At 39.3% G+C, this 22,248-nt stretch overlaps 1 protein-coding gene across 2 annotated transcripts in view; it reads left to right on the plus strand.

Moving 5' to 3' along the window:
• Positions 1-22,248, plus strand: part of LOC132394128 (selenocysteine insertion sequence-binding protein 2-like) — an 84,973-nt gene that overhangs the window by 37,289 nt on the left and 25,436 nt on the right. For both annotated transcript variants that reach the window (XM_059969896.1, XM_059969897.1), the window contains exons 9-13: positions 1,716-1,829; positions 5,260-5,415; positions 10,260-10,392; positions 10,559-10,728; positions 19,152-19,311. In XM_059969896.1, coding sequence (XP_059825879.1) covers positions 1,716-1,829; positions 5,260-5,415; positions 10,260-10,392; positions 10,559-10,728; positions 19,152-19,311 — 733 coding nt within the window. The remainder of the gene's footprint in view (positions 1-1,715; positions 1,830-5,259; positions 5,416-10,259; positions 10,393-10,558; positions 10,729-19,151; positions 19,312-22,248) is intronic.

The raw sequence follows: 22,248 nt of genomic DNA on the forward strand, positions 1-22,248 counted from the left end.
GATTATCTTTTCAGAATCCTCAGATGTAGACCTCATGCCCCTCCGAACAGCATTGCATCAAACGTGAGCTGCATATCTCCAATATTAATTAACAAGATAAGCACACCATGGTATTGTACGAAAGATAATAGCATGGGTGGCAGATTGGCTGACAGAAAAGAGGCATATGGTGGGAATGAAGCGGGCTTTTCTGGTTGCTTGCCGGTGATTAATGGTGTTCTGCAGGATTGGTGTTGGGACTTCTTTTTACGTTGTTTATCAATTATTTAGATCGTGGAATTGATGTTTTTGTGACCAGGTTGTTGGCGATACAAAGATGGGTGGTGGGCAGGTGGTGTTGAGGAACCAGTGAGTCTGCAGAAGGACTTAGATTATGAGAATGGGCAAATAGGTGGCAGATGGAATTGTATGGTTAATCACTGTGGCAGAAGGAATAAAGGCATAGACTATTTTCTAAGTCGGGTAGAATTTGAAAATCAGAAGTGCAAATGAACTTGAGTCCTCGTGCAGTATTCTCTAAAGGTTGAGCTGTTGGTGAAGGCGGCAAATGCCTTAACATTCATTTTGAGAGGACTGGACTATAAAATAAAGGATACGTTGGCTAAGACTTTATAAGGCATTGGTCAGACCATTTTGAAGGATGTGCTGACAATGGAAAGGGTCCACAGTGGTTCATAAGAGTGATTCCTGGAATGAAAGGGTTAAAGTATGAGGAGCATTTGTTGGCTCTGGGCTTGTACTCTCTAGAGTATTGGGGGCGGGGGGGAGAGGGGGTTGGTGGCTTTCCATCAAAACCTATTGAATATTGAAAGGCCTAGATAGAGCGGATGTTTCCTATAGTGGGGAGTCTAGGACCAAAGGGCACAGCCTCAGAATAAAAGGATATCCCTTTAGAACAGAGATGAGGAGGAATTTCTTTTGCCAGGGGGTAGTGAATTTGTGGATTCATTGCCATAGATGGCTGTGGAGCCAAGTCTTTGGATATATTTAAAGCAGAGTTTGATACGTTCTTGATTAGTAAGGTCATCAAAGGTTGCAGAGAGAAGGCAGGAGAATGAGGTTGAGAGGGATAACAAATCAGCCATGATGGAATGCTGGAGCAGGCTTAATGGGAGGAATGACCTAATTCTGCTCCTATGCCTTACTGCCTTATGATCTTACAGTCTTTTGCTGCAGTTAAGGTTAGAAGATCCAACAGTTGTTGATGAACAGGTGGCATAGTTCTGCACCTTGCTTTTCCATCAAAGCTGTAAATAGTTACTCTTTTTTCTTCTTTAACGATAATTTACATGGTAAAGGAATGGTACTTATAGCTTTTAAGTATGAATTTTGACCTTGGTAAATGCTTAAATTTAAATAGTACAAAGGACAGGAATCTTTTGCACTTTGCTACTGTTCTTTTTATGATCTAAGTCATGGGTCTAAGACAATTGCTTCTCTCTGTTTAAGATTACCTTTCATTGGATTTGTGTCTGTGGCAATTCCGTACCCGAGTCTCGGCTCGAAATGTTGGCTCTTTATTCCTTTCCTTAGACCCTGCCTGATTCTTCCAGTATTTTGTGTGTGTTAGTCTATAATTGAATTCTTTTTTTTAAAAACCAAGGATCAACATTGTTTTATAGCTTTGAAGTAGAAACTCAGTGCTCAATCAAAAGTTGCTGTTGTGTTTTAATGCTTGTTGATTAATTTTTGAGTATAATTAATTCCTCTTTCAGGATGATGAAGAGTTTCCAGATCTGGCATCAGCAGTAAACACTTCTGACAAAACTGGAAATGATGTTCAAAGCAAGTTCTTTGGTAGCAAACAGGTTGGGAAAAGACATTTCGAGGTAAGAGAAACTTTGCAGACTGAACTAAATAGTACTTTAATATGTTAAGATATTTACATTACAGATCAGTTTATTAAAATCTGAATAGAAAATGCATTTTATTTGAATCAGTAGAGAATGTCATTGGTTCTCAACTAATGTAATAATTAGGCATTAGGTGACTAAGAAATATCATTAGGTACAAAATAAAATTTGTGTATTGTGAATTGTTTTTAGTTTTTACCTATTATGGTCAATTGCATTTTTTTTCCATTCTGATGCTAGAATCAGCTAGCATAAACCAATAGGTTTATTTTAGCATGTATTACATTGTGGGACCCTACTAGTAAATTAAATACATGAAATTAAACCTGCCCAATCATAGACTCAGTAATTCCAGTTTTCTTAATGGACAAATTTTAAATGGTGTTGGTAAAAAGTTGAAAAATATGGAGCAATGTAATTAGGTCGACATCACTTTCTGGGAGCCAGTTCAGATATTGTCTACATTTGGCTTTCTCTCTGTTGTAAAATAACTATTGGATAGAAATTCTGGTTCTGAACTTGGCTGTTCAACTTCAGTTGAGGGTAGCTCAAACATAGAATTTCTGTTGCTGTGATTCTCATTCAATTCTGTAATTTCTCTCACAACTGTTAGTAAAACTAGATCCAATTAATTGAGCTTTGCAAGAGCTCCTTCCTTTTGAGGACTGCTAATATTTTAGTTAATATTCAAAAAATTAAATCTATACTGCTTATTAATTTGTACTGATAAAATTCTTACTGGGTTAGGCCTTCGTTATCAAATTGCAATTTTGAGTTCCTGTATTTGTATGTATCAGGACTGGTTGCAGAGCTCACATCTTCATGGGTCTGGCTATAAACTCCCTAGTGCTGGTTTGAGCTGTGATGGGTCTATGGAGGTAAAGTGATGAAGGTCATAGCAAGATGTTCTCAGAAGGCATAAGTGGCTGGTAGAGCATTGGCACAGGCTTTGCTGGCTATAACAGTAGATTTTTAATCTTTGAAATTCCAAGTGAAGTAAATATTTAAAACTAAATGAAGTTAGCTAAAACACGAGCAGGTAATAATATTAAAGTTGGTGATTGTTTTAAGTGGAATTTTCATTGACATCGGCAACCTCACAATCCCTATTAGAATCAATAAGATTCAAACAATCAAGTAGCAGTACCCCAGCTGGGGAATCTCAGACTTGAGCTCCATTTAAGAATATGAACAGTAATAGATATGAAAACTTGTATTGTACAGACCAAAACTTCTACTTGCTGCTGCCAGACCTATTTTGCATTCATAAGTTAACGCTTATTGCAAAAATGGAGCAAGGAAATCGTCAATTCTGACATTTGAATAATTTTAAGTTTCCATGGAAAGATATTCATTGAACTGAAAATTGGATAATTGCTTTTTGTAGCCGGTAGAATTAGAAAAGCTGAACTCAAATCCTTTTTCAAATAATTGGTATTTGAACACGAGAGAGCCTGTAGATGCTGGAAATTCAAAGCAACGCACTCAAAAGCTAGAGGAACTGAGCAGGTCAGGCAGCATCTATAGAAATGAATTAACAATCGACGTTTTGGGCTGACACCCTTCTTCACTGCTAAAATAAAAAGGTGGTGGCAGAGAAGGAGGATAGCTAGAAGGTGATAGTTGAAGCCAGGTGTGTTGAAAAGATAGGGACTCGAGAAGAAGGAATCTGATGGAAAAGGAGAGTGGAATAAGAGAAGAGGAAGGTGGAGGGGAACCAGAGAGAGATGATAGGCAAATGAGAAGAGGTAGGAGGCTGGATATTGATACTTGATTTCTTTGTGTGGCTATGTTGTGAAGCCTTCCCAAGGGTTTGAAGTGATTAATTGTCAAAATGCCTGCCAATCAGTCTTCTAGTAAGAAGAAAAATTTAAACAGCTGCCCTTAAGGCTGAAAAGCACAGCTGCTGTTGGTACATTTGATTGTCTAACCCAATAACTAGCCGCTAAGAAATTGTTACTTTGGTTTTGGTTTAGAAAACTGGAGTTGCTTACTGATTGCTGATTTTGTAACTGACCTCCAGGTGAATTAGATCCGGCTTTTTCTGGGCTCTGGCTCGTTCAGGTATTCCATGGTAGGAGGATGAATTTAGTGATTGTTTCCCATGAAATTGTTTGCCCAAAAATATTTCAGCCTTGTGAGCTGTTGTTTTGGGTAAACTTTTCAAGACTGAAACCAGCCCCTAGTACTTTAAAATAAAAAAAAACTAGTATTTGTAAGCTCTGACTCTCCAAGATAATTTGCACAGAAAACTTGAGGATATTTCCTGAACATTTTAGAGTGGGGAGAGTACACTTATAAAGTTATTCCCTACCCCAAAAGGCTGACAGGCTGTGAAAACTTTGTCAGTGGCTTATGAAATCAAGAAAATTTCATCATTGGTATTTATAAGGTCTTACTATATATGATGTGTGTGGAATTGTGCAACCTGTAGCTCTGGGCAGTGTTTTCATGGTCAGTGGCATATTGACATGGAGGGTTGTACCTTTAAACTATTGGGAGTTACAGTCAGTATACAGTGGAATGGTATGGATTAACAATTAGTTTTTCTCTAGAATTACAAGTTGCCATAGATGGTTGATGATAAATGATTCTAAATATTTTACAGTGATCTATTTTGTCAGCTGCTTAATGCATAATGTTATATAAAGCTAATTGTGGACATTTTGTTGATAGTGTGCAAATTTCAATATTAAAATAGTACTGGAAATTGATACCTATGTAGATAATGTTTTTATTTTTGAATTAAGCATGAGATAGTAGGTTTTCTCCCTGTGGAAAGCTAGCTTAGTCTTCTGGCTCTTTTAGCTACAATGACAATCTTTACAGGAGTGCAGTAAGTGAAAGAATATACTTCCTGATGGGAAAGTTCAGTACTGGTCATTGGCTGCAGAATTTATTATTTCCAATATCATAAACTCACATTTGGGCAAAGCTGTTTTTATTATAATTGAGTTAATGTTCAAAGTATGGCATCTACTTGCATGCATCTCTCTAAAACAATTCATTTATATTTATTTTATGAAAACTTTGTTAAATACACTGATTTAAGAACTCTTTGAAAGGATAAGATGTTCACCTCTGATTATTCAATTAAGCTATAGTGTTTTTCACAGTGACGTGGTGAATCAAACTGGAATATATTAGGTAGATTTTTTTAAGCAGTTTTTTTAAATGTAAGGCATAATTTTTGGTGCTACACTCTTGTGTCTGATGCCAGCAAGTAATATTGTGGCATATTTTTTCTTGTGTAAAGGTGCTCCTTGTTTCATGGTGCTACTATATATAATAGATGACAAGGAGTCCACTTTATTTGCCCAATTTAAATAATTACAATCATAAAATATTTATATTTTAATCTTTTTTCTATCAAAGCCTGCAGCTGGATTTCTTTTTACTTTTTCAGACATCAGTGAATAGAGAGCTAGTTTCGCATATAACCGGTTCTCACAGTACTACTGATGGATCAGTTTGTCTGGATCAGGACCAGAAGGCAGTTCAGATTCTGAGGAAAGAATCCGTTCAAGAAGATAGGACCACTGTTCCTCTGAAGAACTCTAAGGTCTGTTCAGAATTATTGATCTGTTTCATTTGAGTAATATTCTTTTGCAGTTTGAAAACATCAAACAAGAGTCCATACTTTTAACCTTGTTGAACCAGTGGAGGCAACCCTCTCAACTTTTTTTGCCCGGCAGTGAAAGTGAAAGAGTCACTTTTTGGAACCAGAAACTCTTAACGCCTCTGTCAAATTTGATGACTTAATTTTTGATCAATGTCAAAGTGGGATCTTTCAGGAATGTTCATGGTATCCTCTAATTCCTCTAAAGAGCTTGTTCTCTAAATCCTCTAAAGGGCTTGAAAAGGTTCATAGTGATCTTGCACTAGTAGTGAGCAATGTATTTCCCTTGCCTTATGCAGTAAAGGAATTGTTTTAAACTAATAGATCTTTTGATGTGGTGGTGCATATGAAGTATCATTAAAAATATCAAGCTGTGTCGCAGTGCCTGCAATCCTGTAGTCATTAGATTAGTCCTCTATTCTGTGGAGAAATACTGATTGGACCACAAATTATCCCAGTTAAACTGGCTTTATGATACTGTTCAGCCTGTAGTCATTTTACAAACTTAAAGTTTCAGAATCTTTAACTATATAGTTCACCATGGGAAAATTTGCTAGGTATTAGCCTGTCCATAAATCTAATCCACATTTACCTTTCACTGAGTTAAAAGAGCTCCAAAACTGTAAACATGTTGCCTTCTCATCAAATAATTATTAATCTGAAATGCTCTCCCTAGGCCTTAAGCTAATTGAAATCTGTGGAGCTTCAAAAAAACATAATTATTGATGCGTGTGCTCAAATTTTTATTTATCTGGTGTTGGTCTCCTATGTGATAACATCAAAAGACATAAGAGCAAAATTAAGCCTCACAGTCCATTGAGTCAGACTTATTTTCACGATCAACCTCCACTTTAAATATAACTAGTGTCACGGCCTCCACAACTATCTGTGGCAATGAATTCCACAGATTCATCACATTTTGCCTTAAGAAGTTTCTCCTCATCTCCATTCTAAAGGGATGTCTTTCTGTTCTGAGTCTCTATCCTCTGGTCCTGGACTCTCCCACTATTGGAAATGTCCTCTCCACATCTACTATATCTAGACCTTTCACTATTTTGTGGTTTTCAATAAGGTCCCCCCTCATTCTTTTAAACTTAAGTGAGTACAGCTTCAGAGCAATCAAATGTTCAACGTACATAACGTTTCATTCCCAGAATAATTTTCGTAAGTCTCCTGTGAATGTTTTCCAGTGCCAGCACATCTTACTAGATAAGGAGCTCGAAACTGCTCACAATACACCTAATGTTAGAAAGTCTCAGCATGACAGTCTTGCTTTTATATTCTAGTCCTCTTGACATGAATGCTAAGATTGCATTTGCCTTCCTTACTACTGACTCAACCTGCATTATCCTTCAGGGAATCCTGCACTAAGATTCCCAAGTCTCTTTACGCGTCTGATTTTTGAATTCGCTCCCCATTTAGAAAATAATTTATCCCTTTATTCTTTCTACAAAAGTGCATGACCATACACTTCCCTACATTGTATTCCATCTGTCACTTTTTTGTCCATTCTCCTAATCTTTTCAAGTCCCTCTACAGCCTCCCTGCTCCCCTTCACCTTTCTCTGTATCTGCAAACCTGACCACAAAGCAATCAGTTCCATCATCCAGATCATTAACATATGACATGAAAAGTAGCGGATAACCACCAAACACAGGTTAGTTGGCTGTCTTTTGCTTCCCACACTTCTTAAAGAGTGGAGTGACATTTTAAAATTTGCAATCCTCCAGAACTTGAAAGATCACGACTAATGTCTGCACAATCTCTACAGCTACCTCTGAGAATTCTGGGGTGTAGCCTATCTGGTCCAGGTGCCTATCTTTCAGCTTCCCAAGTACTTTCTCCATGGTAATGGTGACTGCACTCACTTCTGCCACTTGACACTCTGGAATTTCTGGTATGCTGCTGGTGGCTTCCACAGCAAAGACTGATGCAAAATACTTACTCAGTTCATCTGTCATTTCTTTATTCCCCAATACTACCTCTCCGGTGTCATTTTCCAGCAGTCTGAAGTACGCTCTTGCCTCTCTTTTACTTTTTGTACATCTGAAAAATCTTTTATCCTTTTTTTTTAATTATTGGCTAGCTTACCTTCATATTTCATCTTTCCTCTCATTTCTTTTTTTAGTTGTTTTCTGTTAGATTTTACAAGCTTCCCATTATTTGTTGCTATATTATATGCCCTCTCTTTTACTCTTAGTTGTTTTTGACTTGTCAGCAACAGTTACCTCATCCTCCCTTTAGAATACTACTTCTTTGTGATGAACTGATGAGCCTTCCAAATTGCTCCTAGAAGCTCCAGCTATTGCTGCTCTACTTTAATCACTGCTGATGTCCCCTTCCAATCAACTTCAGTCAGCTCCTTTTCTCATGCCTCTGTAGTTATCTTTACTCCAATGCATCTGATTTTAGTTTCTCCCACTCAGATGGTGGGTGAATTTATCTTGTATGCTATGTTCCTTTACTTTAAGCTCCCCAGCAAAATCTGGTTGAATGCACAACATCAAATCCAGAATTGCCTTTTTCTCTGGCAACACAAGTGAATCTTCAGATGCTGGAAATAAATAAAAACAGAAAATGCTGGCAGAACTCAGCAGGCCAGACAGCATCTATGGGAGGAGGTAGTGACGACGTTTCGGGCCGAAACCCTTCATCAGAAGTTTCAGCCTGAAACGTCGTCACTACTTCCTCCCATAGATGCTGTCTGGCCTGCTGAGTTCTGCCAGCATTTTGTGTTTTTATTTGCCTTTTTCTCTAGTGGGTTGGACCACAAGCTGCTGAAAAAGCTATCTCATAGGCTTTCTGCAAATTCCTTTTCTTGGGATCCAGCACCAACCTGATTCGCCCCAATCTATTTCATGCATATTGAAATCACTCATGACCATTGTAACATTGCCCTTTTCGCATGCTTTTTCTACCTCCTGTTGCAACTTGTACTCCACATCCTGGCTACTGTTCAGAGAGTTTATAACTCCTGTCATTGTCTTTTTACCCATGCAGTTTCTCAATTCTACCCACAAGGATTTTGCATCTTCTGATCCTGTGTCACTTATTTCTAAAGATTTCATTTCATTTTTTTCTACTAATAAAGCTACCTCCAGCCTCCTCTGGCCACCTCCTGTCCTTGGATTTTAAGCTCCCAGAGGGGATCTTTGAACAATGACTTAGTAATGCCCAAAATGTGAAACCTGCTACCTTCAGGTGCATGTTCAAGTTTAATTGTCATCCACCGTATATATGAGTACAGCTAAGCAAAACAAGGTGCAAAACACAGGATCACCAGTCATACGCAGCACAAAGCACTTACAGCACATATAATTACAATAGCAGAAAAACATTCACAAAAAAAATATAGCTGAAGTCCCAGAGTGTTATGGATGGTGCATGGGATATTGCCATGGGCCAAGCTAGTGGTGCCACAGACAAATGGGATCCAGCTTGTTTTCCTCCAAGCAAGCACTAGACAGCAAAACTGACAGGAGGGGCAGGCCCCCAGTGCAGCAAGGAATCCAGCATGTCCACCAGAACTTTGCTCTCTCCCAGACGGTGCCTGGCATCTTCTCCCCAGGAGTCTGTGACCCTGTGGTAAGAGGGTCTGGTCCACGTAGCTTTTCCACCATTGGTCTTGCCAATGATGCACACACATCACCAATGTCCAGCAGTGTGCTGCGATCACAAGAAAAATGTCCAAGACAATCATCTGCACCATTTATTGGACTGTGACCTGCCTCTGACATGGTGCGCCACAAGTCCGGCTCCACCACTATCGAACAACTCATTAGTGGGGTAGACCTACAGTACTCGATTTTCATAATATCCAGCATTGTCCTGCAATCATAAAGAGTTAAAGGATGAACAATTACACCTTTGTTTGGATCCAGAGAGGCCGCTGCAACCAAGTGCGTCACTATCTTGTAGGAAACTGCTACAAGATCATTACCTTTTTTCCTATATTTCACCACCCTTCTCTTCAGTTTTCTTGCCATGTTTTCTAAAGTTAAATTTATATCCTTCTCTGAACGTACTTAGTCAATATTATTTTACATGCAAGCTTTGAAATTATTCAATTTTTCTCTCCTCTGACCCTGTTGTATATTTTGAGGTAAAGATGACTGAATTTTGTGGGTTTGTACATTATGATTTTTAAACATTCTTTTTGATTTGTTTTCAATACATTTTAACTTTTTAAATTTTATTTTCATTGTTGCTGATGATTATAGTCAAAAGAATGGTTTAATTAGTTTTCTAAAGAACCCACATCAAAGGGAGTACCTCAATGAGATTTGTTCTTTTCAATGGTTCCTGCTTTCGCATAGATCTCACTCTCTGTGAATTGGAAATGTTGATTTAAAGCAGTTGTTCCATACACTCTATCTTACTAATTCAGGCAGCTTTTGTGAAATGAAAATGCATCAAAATGCAAGGATTGTTCTGCATTAATTAACTTGGCCATCTAGGATTTTTTTTGTTCATGTTTATATACTTTCAAATTGAGCAAATGTAAGTGATATCACTTTCAAATATTGATTGCTAATGTTTTTCTGAAGTTTTAGTTTAACTTGTATTACTTGTTTATTTTTGATTTCAACTATTTTAATCAGCTTTAGTCTAGATCCAGATAATACATGCTTAAGTATAAATCAGAATTTCAGCTACTGATTATTAATTCACATATATAATAGATTATTTTGATTTCTCTTGGATACTGAATTGTACTGAATTTAATAACAATAATACATGTACTTACTTGGCAAATTATTCCAATTAAATGACTTGTTTTTAAATAGGAATCTCCAAAGAAAAGTGGTAGGAAAAGTAAAATGCCCATGCAACTAGATTTTAGTGACATGCTGGCAGTCCTAGAACAGAAACAGCAAGAGATGTCATCCAACTTTACTCCTAAGCCAATAATATTTGCAGGCAAGTGTTGAAATTAATTCGGTTTCATCTCTCCTTTGACCCTGTTGTATATTTTGAGACAAAGATGATTGAATTTGTGTGTTTGCATTGTTTGTTAAACATGCTTTTGGATTCATTCTCAACGCACTTAGTTTCCTTTTGTTTTCATTGTTGATCATCATTGTAGTTGGAGGAGCCTTGCCATTGGTTCCCAAAGAACCCACAGTGAAAAAGCTGCCTCAAAATTCAAGTCAGGAAAAGATTCCTCACAATCCCTTGGACTCAAGTGCTCCTTTGGTAAAGCGAGGAAAAGAAAGAGAAGTACCAAAGGCTAAAAAGCCAACATCATTGAAGAAGGTTAGTTCAATGTAATGTGTTGCTTCATTGCTGTTTCATTCAGGTTATAATAGCACACTAGTTTGTAAAAACTAATTATAATTCTGGGAACACTTGAATTCTTGCCCTTATTCAATAATCATTTATTATTGGACTAGAAGTATGTAAAAAGAATACACGTGGGTACAATAAATTATTTTTTTAGTCTGAACTGCAAATATTGCATTTCCTAAATTAATTTAACATTACATATGAAAGTCTAGCAAATAGGATTACGATGAGAGGAAGGAGTTTTAAAGGGAGTCTCAGAGGTAGGTATTTTTAAACAAATGGTGGTTGATATCAGAGACATTAGATACAATTACCATGTTTAAGTTGCATGCAGATTGACACTTAAAAGTCAAGACATGTAAGGGTATAGTCCTAATGAAAGCAAACGAGTGTACATGGCCAATAAAGGTTGGCCGGGACGTGCTGTGCCAAGGGGCCTGCTTCTGTGCTATACAATTATATATATATACCCACACACATACACACAAGTTCAATAATGAATTGTTAGTAATTAAATCATTTTAGACTGTACCATGATTGATTAGTCTCTTAAGCATCATTGCATTATATTAAATCCTACACCTTTGGCAATCTTACTATTGGAAAAAGTAAAATATTTAATAGTTAAACATTGCAAAGAAGTTAGCAGGTTGACTGACATGTAACTGGTTAATGGACAAGCAAGACTTTGTTACTGTGAACAGCTTCTTCCTCTCTGCCACCTGATTCCTAAATGAACATTGAATCTTTGGACACTACCTCATTTTTTTAAAAATATACACCCTATCCTCGTTATATGTGTCTTCAGACAATGCAGATTCACAGTTATGCGAGGAACGTGTTTCTACCAACGTCTCCTTGTATGCATTCAAAACTCACGGTTATGCAAGGAGCACTGCTTTCCCGCCAACACAAGACACATGCACACGCCTCACAGTCTCACTGTTGGATGAGAAGCACAGCTTTCCCGCTAATGCAGGTCAGGTGCGTGCACCTCACAATCTCACTCCCGCCAGTCTCGCATTGGTTTTGGCAAGGTGTGGATGTGCGATCTTGCGCACTTAAACTTTTGTTGGTTTTACCTATGGTACAGTGATTTTGTGCTTGAAATATTTAACTATGCCTCCTAAACGTCTAATGTCATGTCCTGGGCCATCAGCCGAGCAGCAGAGCACCACTTTAGCACTTGAAGAAAAATTGGAAATTGTGAACAGTGTGGCATCAGGTGAAGGTAACACAGCTCTGGCACGCTACTGCCAGGAACAGAATCTTTCTTTTAAAGTTCTTTTATTGCTTGACAATGCGCCAGACCATCCTAAACATTTGGACAGCATTCATCCTATCATAACAGTGCGTTTCCTGCGGCCTAACACAACATCGTTGATTCAACCACTTGACCAAGGTGTGATCCACATTCAAGGCGTATTTTTTTATCCGGCAAACTATCTGTCAGATGCTGCAAGCAACAAATGATTTTGAAAATCCCGGGAGTTTACCAACGGTGAGGAAATGGTGGAAGTCGGAACACTTGGCACAAATGGCGAAGGACATGGACCCAAGTTTAAAATGAAGTCAGCATTTGAGTCGTTCCTGCCATCAACCCTTCTTCCCTACAAGCAAATTTATGCTGAAAAACAAAATGCTGCCAAGCAAACAACCCGTACCACTTTCTTCAAACCGGTGTCATCTCCTGGTGCTGGCAATTCTGAGAGTCCTGTGAGCCTTCCTTCACCCCTTGCTGTGCTTGATGATCCCGACAACCCGCAGCCATCCTCCTTATCCATGTAAAGCTGCCCAACACCACAATCACTCATCTCCTGGAGCGAACACACCTGCCACTGTTGGTGAGTACTGTACACCCGAGTATGTTAACTTTCTATGATTTATTATGTTGAATATTACCTTAAATTGATGAAATATAATACGAATGTTGCCTTGTGGTATTGCTTTTGTGTTGTATTGGTAAGAAAATGTGAACAAATTACAGATAAAACATATTTAGGAAGCCCTCTGGAACACGTCCCTGTTTTCTCCACTTAAATAATTATTCACATTATGCGTCGACTGCGAGGAACCTATCCCCTGCATATAACGAGGATAGGGTGTACTGTATTTCCGTTTTTGCATATTTTTTAATCTGTTCAATATACAAAATGGATTTACTTGTTTTATTATTATTATTTTTAGATTATTATTTTTTTCTCTGCTAGATTATGTGTTGCACTGAACTCTTGCTAACAAATCTCATGTCACATGCCGGTGATAATAAACCTGATTCTGATCCTGACTAGACCGTTTCATTGAGGCAAAACAAAACCTGAAAAGCTTGCAAGAACTTTTGAGGTTGAAAGTAAGTTGGGAATATTGAATGTCGAAGGCTCTTCCCCATCAACTCTACGTACATAATGAATGGCTTGCTCTTTTGAAAGAGCTGGTGGTTTTCCTCTTTCCTCTCCTGTCCTTTGGAGAAGTGGTTGAAACTCTGAAACATCAACTTGATTGCCAAGAAATAATAGATGTTTTTGAACATTAATAGACTCTTTGTTGTTGATGCATTCTTTACTGATTTATATATTGTAGTATCCCATCTATTTATTACCCTTTTCATATTTAGTTTTTGAGACATACAGTTTGGAAACAAGTCCATGCCAACCAAGATTCCCAACTAAGATAGTCTTGTTTGCCTGTGTTTGGACCGTATCCCTTTTGTTATTCATGTGCCTGTTCAGATGTGTGGTGAACACATTCTGTATAGGGAAACCATCTTGATGAAAAATATATCCATTGGGTTCCTATTAAATATCTCCCTTCTCACACCAAGCCTATGCCTTGTAGTTCTTGATTCCTCAGCCCTGAGAACAAGGCTTTATGCATCCACCTGTCTATTCCCTTTGTGATTTTAAATACCTTTTTAAGATCATCTGTCTTTCTCCTGTGCTTCATTGATAAAGTCCCAGCCTGCTCAATCTCTCAGTCCCTTGAATTCCAGCAGCATCATCTAGAAAGCTGCTAGATCTCTTCACTCTCTGAATCATAACCTGATTTATTATCACTGACGTGTCATGAAATGTGTTGTTTTATGATGACAGTGCGGTACAAGGCATAATAACATACATAAGAATATAAGAAATAGGAGCAGGAGAGGGCCATTTGGCCTGTCGAGCCTGCTCTGCCGTTCAGTAAGATCATGGCTGAACTGTCCATGGGACTCATCTCTGCCTACCTGCCTTTTCCCCATAACCCTTAATTCCCCTACTATGCAAAAATCTGTCAAACCTTGTCTTAAATATATTTACTGAGGTAGCCTCCACTGCTATATTTGGGCAGAGAGAGAATTCCACAGATTCACCATTCTCTGGAAGAAGTAGTTCCTCCTCATCTCTGCCCTAAATCTACTGCCCTGAATCTTGAGGCTATGTCCCCTAGATCTAGTCTCACTTACCAGTGGAAACAATTTTCCTGCCTCTATCTTATCTATTCCTCTCATAATTTTATATGTTTCTGTAAGATCTCCGTTCATTCTTCTGAATTCCAGCAAGTACAGTCCCAGGCGACTCAATCTTCCCTCATAGTCTAACGCTGTCATCTCAGGAATCAGTCTGGTGAACCTCTTCTGCACCAGCTCCAAAGCTTTACTCTTCTAGTAAAGAGACCAGAACTGCACGCAGTACTCCAGATGTGGCCTCACCAGTACCCTGTAGAGTTGCAGCATAACCTCCCTGCTCTTGAATTCAATCCCTCTAGCATTGAAGGCCAGCATTCTACTTGCCTTCTTGATAGTCTGCTGCACCTGCAAACCAACCTTTTGTGATTCATGCACAAGCACTCCCAAATCCCTCTGCTATAAGTTACAAAAAATAAATAGTGCAAACGAGGAAGAATGCAATAGTGTTTCTTGGACTGTTCTGAAATCTAATGGCAGAGAGGAAGAAAGTGTTCTTAGAACATTGACTGTGAGTCTTTAGTCTCCTGTACCTCTTCCTTGATGATAGTAATGAAATGAGGGTGTGTCTCAGATGATGAGGCTGGTTAATGATGGATGTTGCCTTCTTGAGGTACTGCTTTTTGAAGATGTCCTCTGTTAGAGACCCTTGTGTCTATGATAGAATTGGCTGAGTTTACAAACTGCTCTGGTGACCTGTAATTTCCTTAAACTCCTTGAAGTATATCCACTGATATGCCTTCTTTCTGATCATATCAATGCATTGGGCCCAGAACAGATCCTTTGAGATGTTGTCGCTCAGAAGCTGCTCACCCTTTTCACCGCAAAACCTTCAAACAAGTTTACTGTGTGTTCTCCCTGCTTCCTCTTCCTGAAGTCCACAATCAATTCCATAGCTTTGTTGACATGCAAGGTGTCAACCAGCCAATCTACCTTGCCTCTCTACACCACCTCATTGCTGTCTATGATCTGCTATCATTGGTGAATTTATAGATTGTATTTGAGCTGTGTCTAGCCATATTGTCATGTATGTAGAGAGAGCAGAGCATCAGCTAAGCATGCATCCTTTGTGCCATTGTGGATTGTCAGTGAGGTGGAGATATTACTAAACCTGCACTGACAGTGGTGTCCCAATCAGGAAGTCAAGGATCCAGTTGCACAGGAAGGTATAGAGACCCAGATTTTGAAGCTTATTGATTAGTACTGATAGGATATTGGTGTTGAATGTCGAACTGTAATTGATAAACAGCAGCCTGAAGTAGTTCTTGATGTTATCCAGGTGCTCAAAAATCAAGTAGTGCCAGTGAGCTTGTGAGCGCTATTATGGCGGTAGGCAAATTACAGTGAGTCCGGGTGTTTGCTCAGGCAGGAGTTAATTCTAGCTGTGAACAAAGCTTAAAGCACTCAGTAAATGTGAGTGATACTGGATGATAGTTGTTGAAGCTGCTCACTCTGCTTTTCTTGTGCATCAATATGATTGATGTCATTTTGAAGCTGATGGGAAACCTCCAACTGCAGCAAGTGAATGGTTGGAGATGCCCATAAACACTCCAGACAGTTGGTGGGCACAAGTTTCAGTTCCCTGGCAGTTACACCATCAGGGCCTGACACCTTGTGAGGATTTACCCTCTTGAAGAATATTCTGATGTCAGCCTCCAAGACCGAGATCTCCTTTGGCAGATAGAGTGGACAACACCTGGCTACTTGACGTTCCAGATAGGGGCAGCAGGACAGAGGTAGAACGCCTGTGCACCACTATGAGTTAATCATGAAGCAAGTGGAGGTACTTCTCTTTTTACCTGATGCCATTGTCTGGGCCATATAGTGAATGATGAAGGTCTGGGGCTGGATTACTGTGTCTGGAGTATCGGAGATGAGCTATGTCCCTGAAGTAGAGTGCACAACAGTGTCTGATGCCTGTCTGGTATTGCAGTCTTGCTCTCAAGAGGTCTAAAAGTTTTATTTTCTAGAGACCGTACATTAGTCAGGAGGTTGGTAGGTAGATGGGCTCTACCTAGTAGCTACCTTTCCTGAGATAATGGAAAAGTTCCCTGTTCCTCCAGCTGCTGCACTCACTCCCTGGGTGGTCTTGAGTCTGCCAGGTCGCTAGTCGTTGTCGTTATCTTGAGCAGGTGCCAGCTTAATGGCATCTTTCCCTGTAGCAGGGTGACTAAAACTGAACGCAATATTTCAAACGTGGCTTCACCATTATCCTGACAATCGATTTGGAAATAAAGTCCCATTTCAAGGTCTGTACGGCCTAGTAGGCAATTATTTACCACTGACCTCACAATCCAAGCCCTTGTATTTCTTAATATTTTCCATTGAACTGAATTTTGACTTGAGCTTCTGCTTTGTTAATATACAGTGGATTCTGGTTAACTGGGATCAGAACATTTTGTCCCAGTTACGTGGCTACCCCAATTAGCTGAAGATTCATGGAATTAGTTAAAAGAATATTTTGAAAAAACAAACTGAGTAATAAATTATGTATTTAAATAAATTACAGAACAAATTAGAACACTACAATACTACTGCAGTGGTTTAATAGTATTCGATGGAGGAATTCATCCAGAGTACGTCATGAACAGAATCAGTGCAGACACCCAGTGCACTTCCATTAAGATGGCGGTGCACTCGGATGCAGCGGCTTTCCGGAGGTCAACCATAGGTGTTTTTGTCTTTTTTAAATGCCCTTTTTTATGATTGCAAGACAATGCTGGATTTTAAGAACTTTGGATACGGCAGGTCTACCCCATCAGCGAGGTGCTCATTGGCGGAGGAGCTGGACTTGGTGCGGACGGTGCTGCTGCGTGCTAAAGGGAGGCGTTGGAGTTGGTGTGTGAAGGCAGCGTGCAGTGTAACAGCGGGTGATTGTCTTGGACATCTTGCGATCGCAAGACCCTTTTGGACATTGATAATGTAAGATGCTGCAGGCCCATTTCCCTTGTTTGTTGGCGCGACAGACGGGGAGGGAGCTGCGTGGCCTCAGTTATAGTGAGGACTAGTCCTCAAGCCGTGAGCTTGCCTGCTGGTGCAGTCCAGGAGAGGAGATGCAATGCTGTGTCCATGCTCGGGTGGGGGGGGGGGGGGGCTGACAATTCCTGTTGGTGCTGCCCTCCAGTGTTCAGTTGGTGGAATGACAAGCTGATTTGCATGTTTGCATTCATCTGTGGACTGCCAAGAACTGCGCCATCAGTTCGTGGGATATGTTACTTAGGGTCTCTATTGTGGACTGAGAGTAGGAAGAGGACAGGGAGAAGGGAATCATGGTTGGGAAAAGGGGAAAAGGAGATGGGAGGGAGTGGGAAGCACCAATGAGGCATTCTGCAGTGACCAGTAAACCAATTGTTTGGAATCAAATCACCTGTCTGGTGTCTCGGGCCTAGGTGTGTCTGTTGACAAATACAGTATTGTGCAAAAGTCTTGGGCACCCTAGTTATAGTGAATAGTTCCATTTAATATCAGAGAAATATATACAACCTGAAATTCGTGTCCTTCACAGACACCCACAAAATCAGAAGGGTACCCCAGAGAATGAGTGGCAGTAGAAATATTAGTACCCCCAAAGCTTCTCACCCACCCGCCCCATGCACAAGCAGCAGCAAGGCAACAAACCTACACCCCTCCCCATTCCAGCAAAAAAAAGCATCGGCATCCTCCACCAACCAACCAAGCAAGCGATGGCAAAGCCCCTGATTGCAGGACAACAAAAACTAATTGTTCACCCGGCAATTTGACAGGCTCTTTCTTCAAAATAAAGGTGGAGAGAGGTGCCCCTCAGCAAGAGGGGAGATGATAATTTGCAATGATAAAGTCTGCCACATCACTTTTATTCCGCGTTCTCCGACTTGAGAATCAGCAACAGATTCTTCCCCACTGATAGAGCACACGATTTGCTGAGTAGAGAACCCCCAACAGCTGATGCACTGTTCCCGGTGTTCCTCTTTCTCTCGCAACATTGCAGTTGGCTTGTCCACAGGGCCACAAAGCCTCAGAACCCCAATGGTGCGATCGTCATTTAGGCTGCATCCTTGGGATATTGAAAAGCAGCCAGTTATGAGCCCCCAGGAGCAGGTCCCACCACTGCAAAGAACTGAAGTCTGAACATAATTCTAGGTCAGTGTCTCTAACAGAACCCCATTCATCTTGAAAAGGAAAAAGAGGGACATTAAAGGTAGAAATTAAGCTGTTCCTCTCGATGAGCTCAGAGGAGTGGCTGTTCAGCACCATTTTAGCTCCGTCCCTCCGAGGCTATAAAAGGTGTCAATGTATGTGTGCCTAAGAGTATATTTTTTAGAGTGGTTGTATGTTTGCTTACTATGTTGACTGCGCTATGTGTGACTTGTGTATGTTTCACACTTTGGCCCTGAAGGAATGCTGTTTCATTCGACTGTATTTATGTATTGCTGACTGATAATTAAACTTAAATTTGGACAGATAATGGACTGCCTTTACACGATACTATGGACAAATGCATCCTCCAAATCTTCACTTTCACTGTAACATTCAAAATGACTTCATGTTCTTTGTAATTCCTAACTTGTTGAAATAGAGAATTTCATTTTCACTCCCGGATGTTTCTGGCATCTCCAACCCTGAATGTTTGAAATGTCAGTAAGCAAAACAGTTTGGCATTGTCTTACTGCTTATTTCTTGCCAACTATCAGTGACAGAAGTCACTGCTTTTTGAATGCAAACACACACACAATTGACACTATTTAAAAACTGTTTGCTCTAAGCACAGTGTAATGTCTAAAGTCCACACAAATGCGAGTGACTGACGCTAGTTAGAACTTGTTTGGCAACACTCTTCTGCCCCAATTAAGTGGCACAGTGTCTTAAATAAACCACGGAAATTAAGGTAATTTTCTCAATGAGATTTTATTCTTTGAATGTTGTCCCAAATAAATAGAAAAACAAACTTCTGATGGTAATTTTGTTCCGTTAGATTATATTGAAGGAACGAGAAGAAAGGAAACAGCGACGGCTGCTAGAAGAAATGGGATTGATGCCATCAAGCTGTAATATTACATCTGCTCAAGAAGATCAGACACTCGCCTTGGATCAGAATGTAACTCAGGACACAAAAAACATCGCTGAATTAAATGGCAAGTTGTTTTGTATCTTTGAATAGAAGAATGAATGCTGGTAAATATAAATCAGGTGGTATCTATTGAAAAGATAAGCAGAGTTAACATTTTAGGCCTTTCAAGGATGGCCTGAACAATTAACTCAGTTTTTCTCTCTACATAGAGGCTAACTGGCCTGCTAAGTGTCAGCATTTTTCGATTACCCCATGGTTTAGAGTATTTTGGTTGGTATAGCTAGCTAGTCTAGCAAAAGATGATCGTAAAACAGGTAAGTAAATCAAGCAAGAAGGCTATAGCCCATCACAGTCGTCAAAGGTTTGAAGTTTGTGATGCATCTGTACCAGTTGTTTTTGTTTTGGTTGTTCATTAATGAATGTGGAATCCTGTATCCAGGTCAAACAAGGCTAGAAGATGACAAACAGATGTCTTTTTTTGTTGTTGTCCTTTTGATATTTATTTGGTAAACCTTATTCTTACACTACAGACTAGAGATTCCAGTTTATTTGACTCCAGATGTTTTGCTGACTACTGATCTTACAGCTATTTATTCTTGCCTGTAAAACTGGTCCCATTCTTGATTACATTATATTACCACCATGTGCTCCTGTATTGCAATTTTAAGGTCCAGCACTGTGAATTGATTCAATATTCCACAAATATTTGTCAAAGCCAATACTTGGGTGTGGAAATATTCTATTTGCAGATATAAAAGCATGGTTTCTTTCAGTAATGCCATTTTAGCATAAGCTAGTTCTGTGAGTTCTATTTTACTAACTTAAGGGTTGGCTATAAACAGAATTCTCTGTAGGTTACAAATGAGTAGTTTTTCCCAAAAGTGTAATATGAAATCTTTGGCCTCAACAACACTTAAGAACACTTTTGCAAAGAGAAGACCTGGGTAGTTCAGTACAACCTGGGAAGGAGTTGTTGCCGTCAAAGGAATTGTAACAAGCATTGTCTGATTGCAACCAGGGTGAAGTAACACAGGGAGCCCGTCTACTAATCGGCAAGAAAAGTATTGGCTGTTTAATAAAATAAAGTATGAGCTAACCAGGTGGATCAGGGTCTGTAAAGTATTGATCTTGCATAGATAAGGGTTTGGATGGCATTGGCTTTTTCCCTGGGTGATCTATGCATTGTTTCCTGATGAGTACTGTACCTGAGAGCAGAACCTGGGAGCATGTACATAAAGTTAGATTTCTGTAAATTAGGTCCTCTGTAACCAGGGTCTTGTGCGCATTGTTCTCCATTCAGGGTTGGACTGCTATCGGAATGTTTTATTATTGTTGCATTCTTTCCACTTCACTCCATTGCAAGTTCCTCATGTGCTCCTAGTTCCAGTATCTGCAGATTTTTTTTTCCTGTTTGTGATTAAGTATTGCAGCAGATATTTGTGATGGGTGTCTGATTTGAAATAAAACCCCCTTTTAATGGTAATATTGAAAACTACCCTGATACAGGTGTTCCCCCCCCCCCCCCACTCCTTACAAAGGTAGGGCATTCCTATGAAATCTTATTTAAGCCGAAATGGCGTAAAGCGAAGAACCATTAATTTATATGGGGAAAGGAAAAATCCTCTTTGTAATGTGAAAACAGGTTACTAATGTAGGTCTTTTGTAAAAGCGAAGCGGCGTAAAGTGGGGGACACCTGTATCCATTTTAATGTAACTGTATACTGATGCACACTTCATTTGTTAGTTTATTTGCAATGAGCGAAAATTCGTAGATTTAAATAGTGTGATTTGCGTGCTCATCATTTATATCGTATATTTATGTAATAAAAGTGCAATATGTGGATTTACTTGTTTCCACGTGCCTGGTGCTATTTTTGTTTCAATTTACTTGCCTGTCAATAGTAGCCTGCTATTTGCAAGATTTGGAAATTTGTCATGATTAACAGATTATCCAGGGGGATAGAGAATTAGTTTATTGAAAAAGTGATACGAAGCAGTGGAAGTCCTCTTTCTGTCCCACTCACCCTCTCATTGTCTTTCAGTCTTTGTAGTGCTCAAATTACTCACCATTTCTGTTACACTTATCAACTTGCTTATCTAATTTTTAAAGAATGGTCAGTGAGGTGAAGTTAAAGCTTTGTATCCATTATGGAGCATTATTTATGTGTTGAATTTTTAGACAGAAATTGAAGTACTGCTAAATGGCGTCACGCTTAACCCATTGTCAAATTTGCACTCTTCTAAAGCATGTTTTCTGGCCTGTCCTTCTATTCTACTGATGAGGAATAGTTTTCTATAACTCCAGGTCAAAGTGGCATGGCTGAGTTAACTGCTGTCAGCACAAAACAATTACTCTAGTATAAATAAGGAGACCTATGATGCACTGTGGATTCCCAACAGGCTCTAATTACTCAAAAACAATCTAGTAAATTATTATTTGTTGCACGTTCATCTGTCTGTGCATGAACTTGCCTGGAGTTTAGTGTTTGTAATAATTGTAATACAATCTTTCAAATTTTGAGCATAATTGTACTTTAAAAGCAGTTCATTTGCTCATTATGCTGAGCTAATATCTGCCTTTTAGCGTTGATTATAGTGTCAACTAACCTTTTGTATCTGATATTGAGATTGATATTGAGCACTGCAAACATTTTGCTGCAAAAGAATATTTAGTTAAGATATTTTTATGTGCATGTTTATCAAAGCTACCTGGATATGTAGTATTTGTGAAGCAGATATATTTAGAAAATTAGGACCATGAGTGGCAGGGGTTGACCCCACACACATTCTTACCAAGTTCACTAATGGGGAATCAAAGTGGACTGTCACTTCACTGAACTCATTGTTTCATGTTAGGTGTCTAGCAAAGTATTTTGAAAGCCAAACTATTAGCAATGTTTGCTGCTGTCTGGTAGGTTAGACTATCTTTTGTTTTTGTAGAAAGTGACTTCTGTTCAGCGCAAACGATAGTAAGCACACCTGCAGTCTGTATCATTATAGC

This window comes from Hypanus sabinus, chromosome 5 (assembly GCF_030144855.1).
Source record: "Hypanus sabinus isolate sHypSab1 chromosome 5, sHypSab1.hap1, whole genome shotgun sequence".
In the NCBI taxonomy this organism is placed as follows: Eukaryota; Metazoa; Chordata; class Chondrichthyes; order Myliobatiformes; family Dasyatidae; genus Hypanus; species Hypanus sabinus.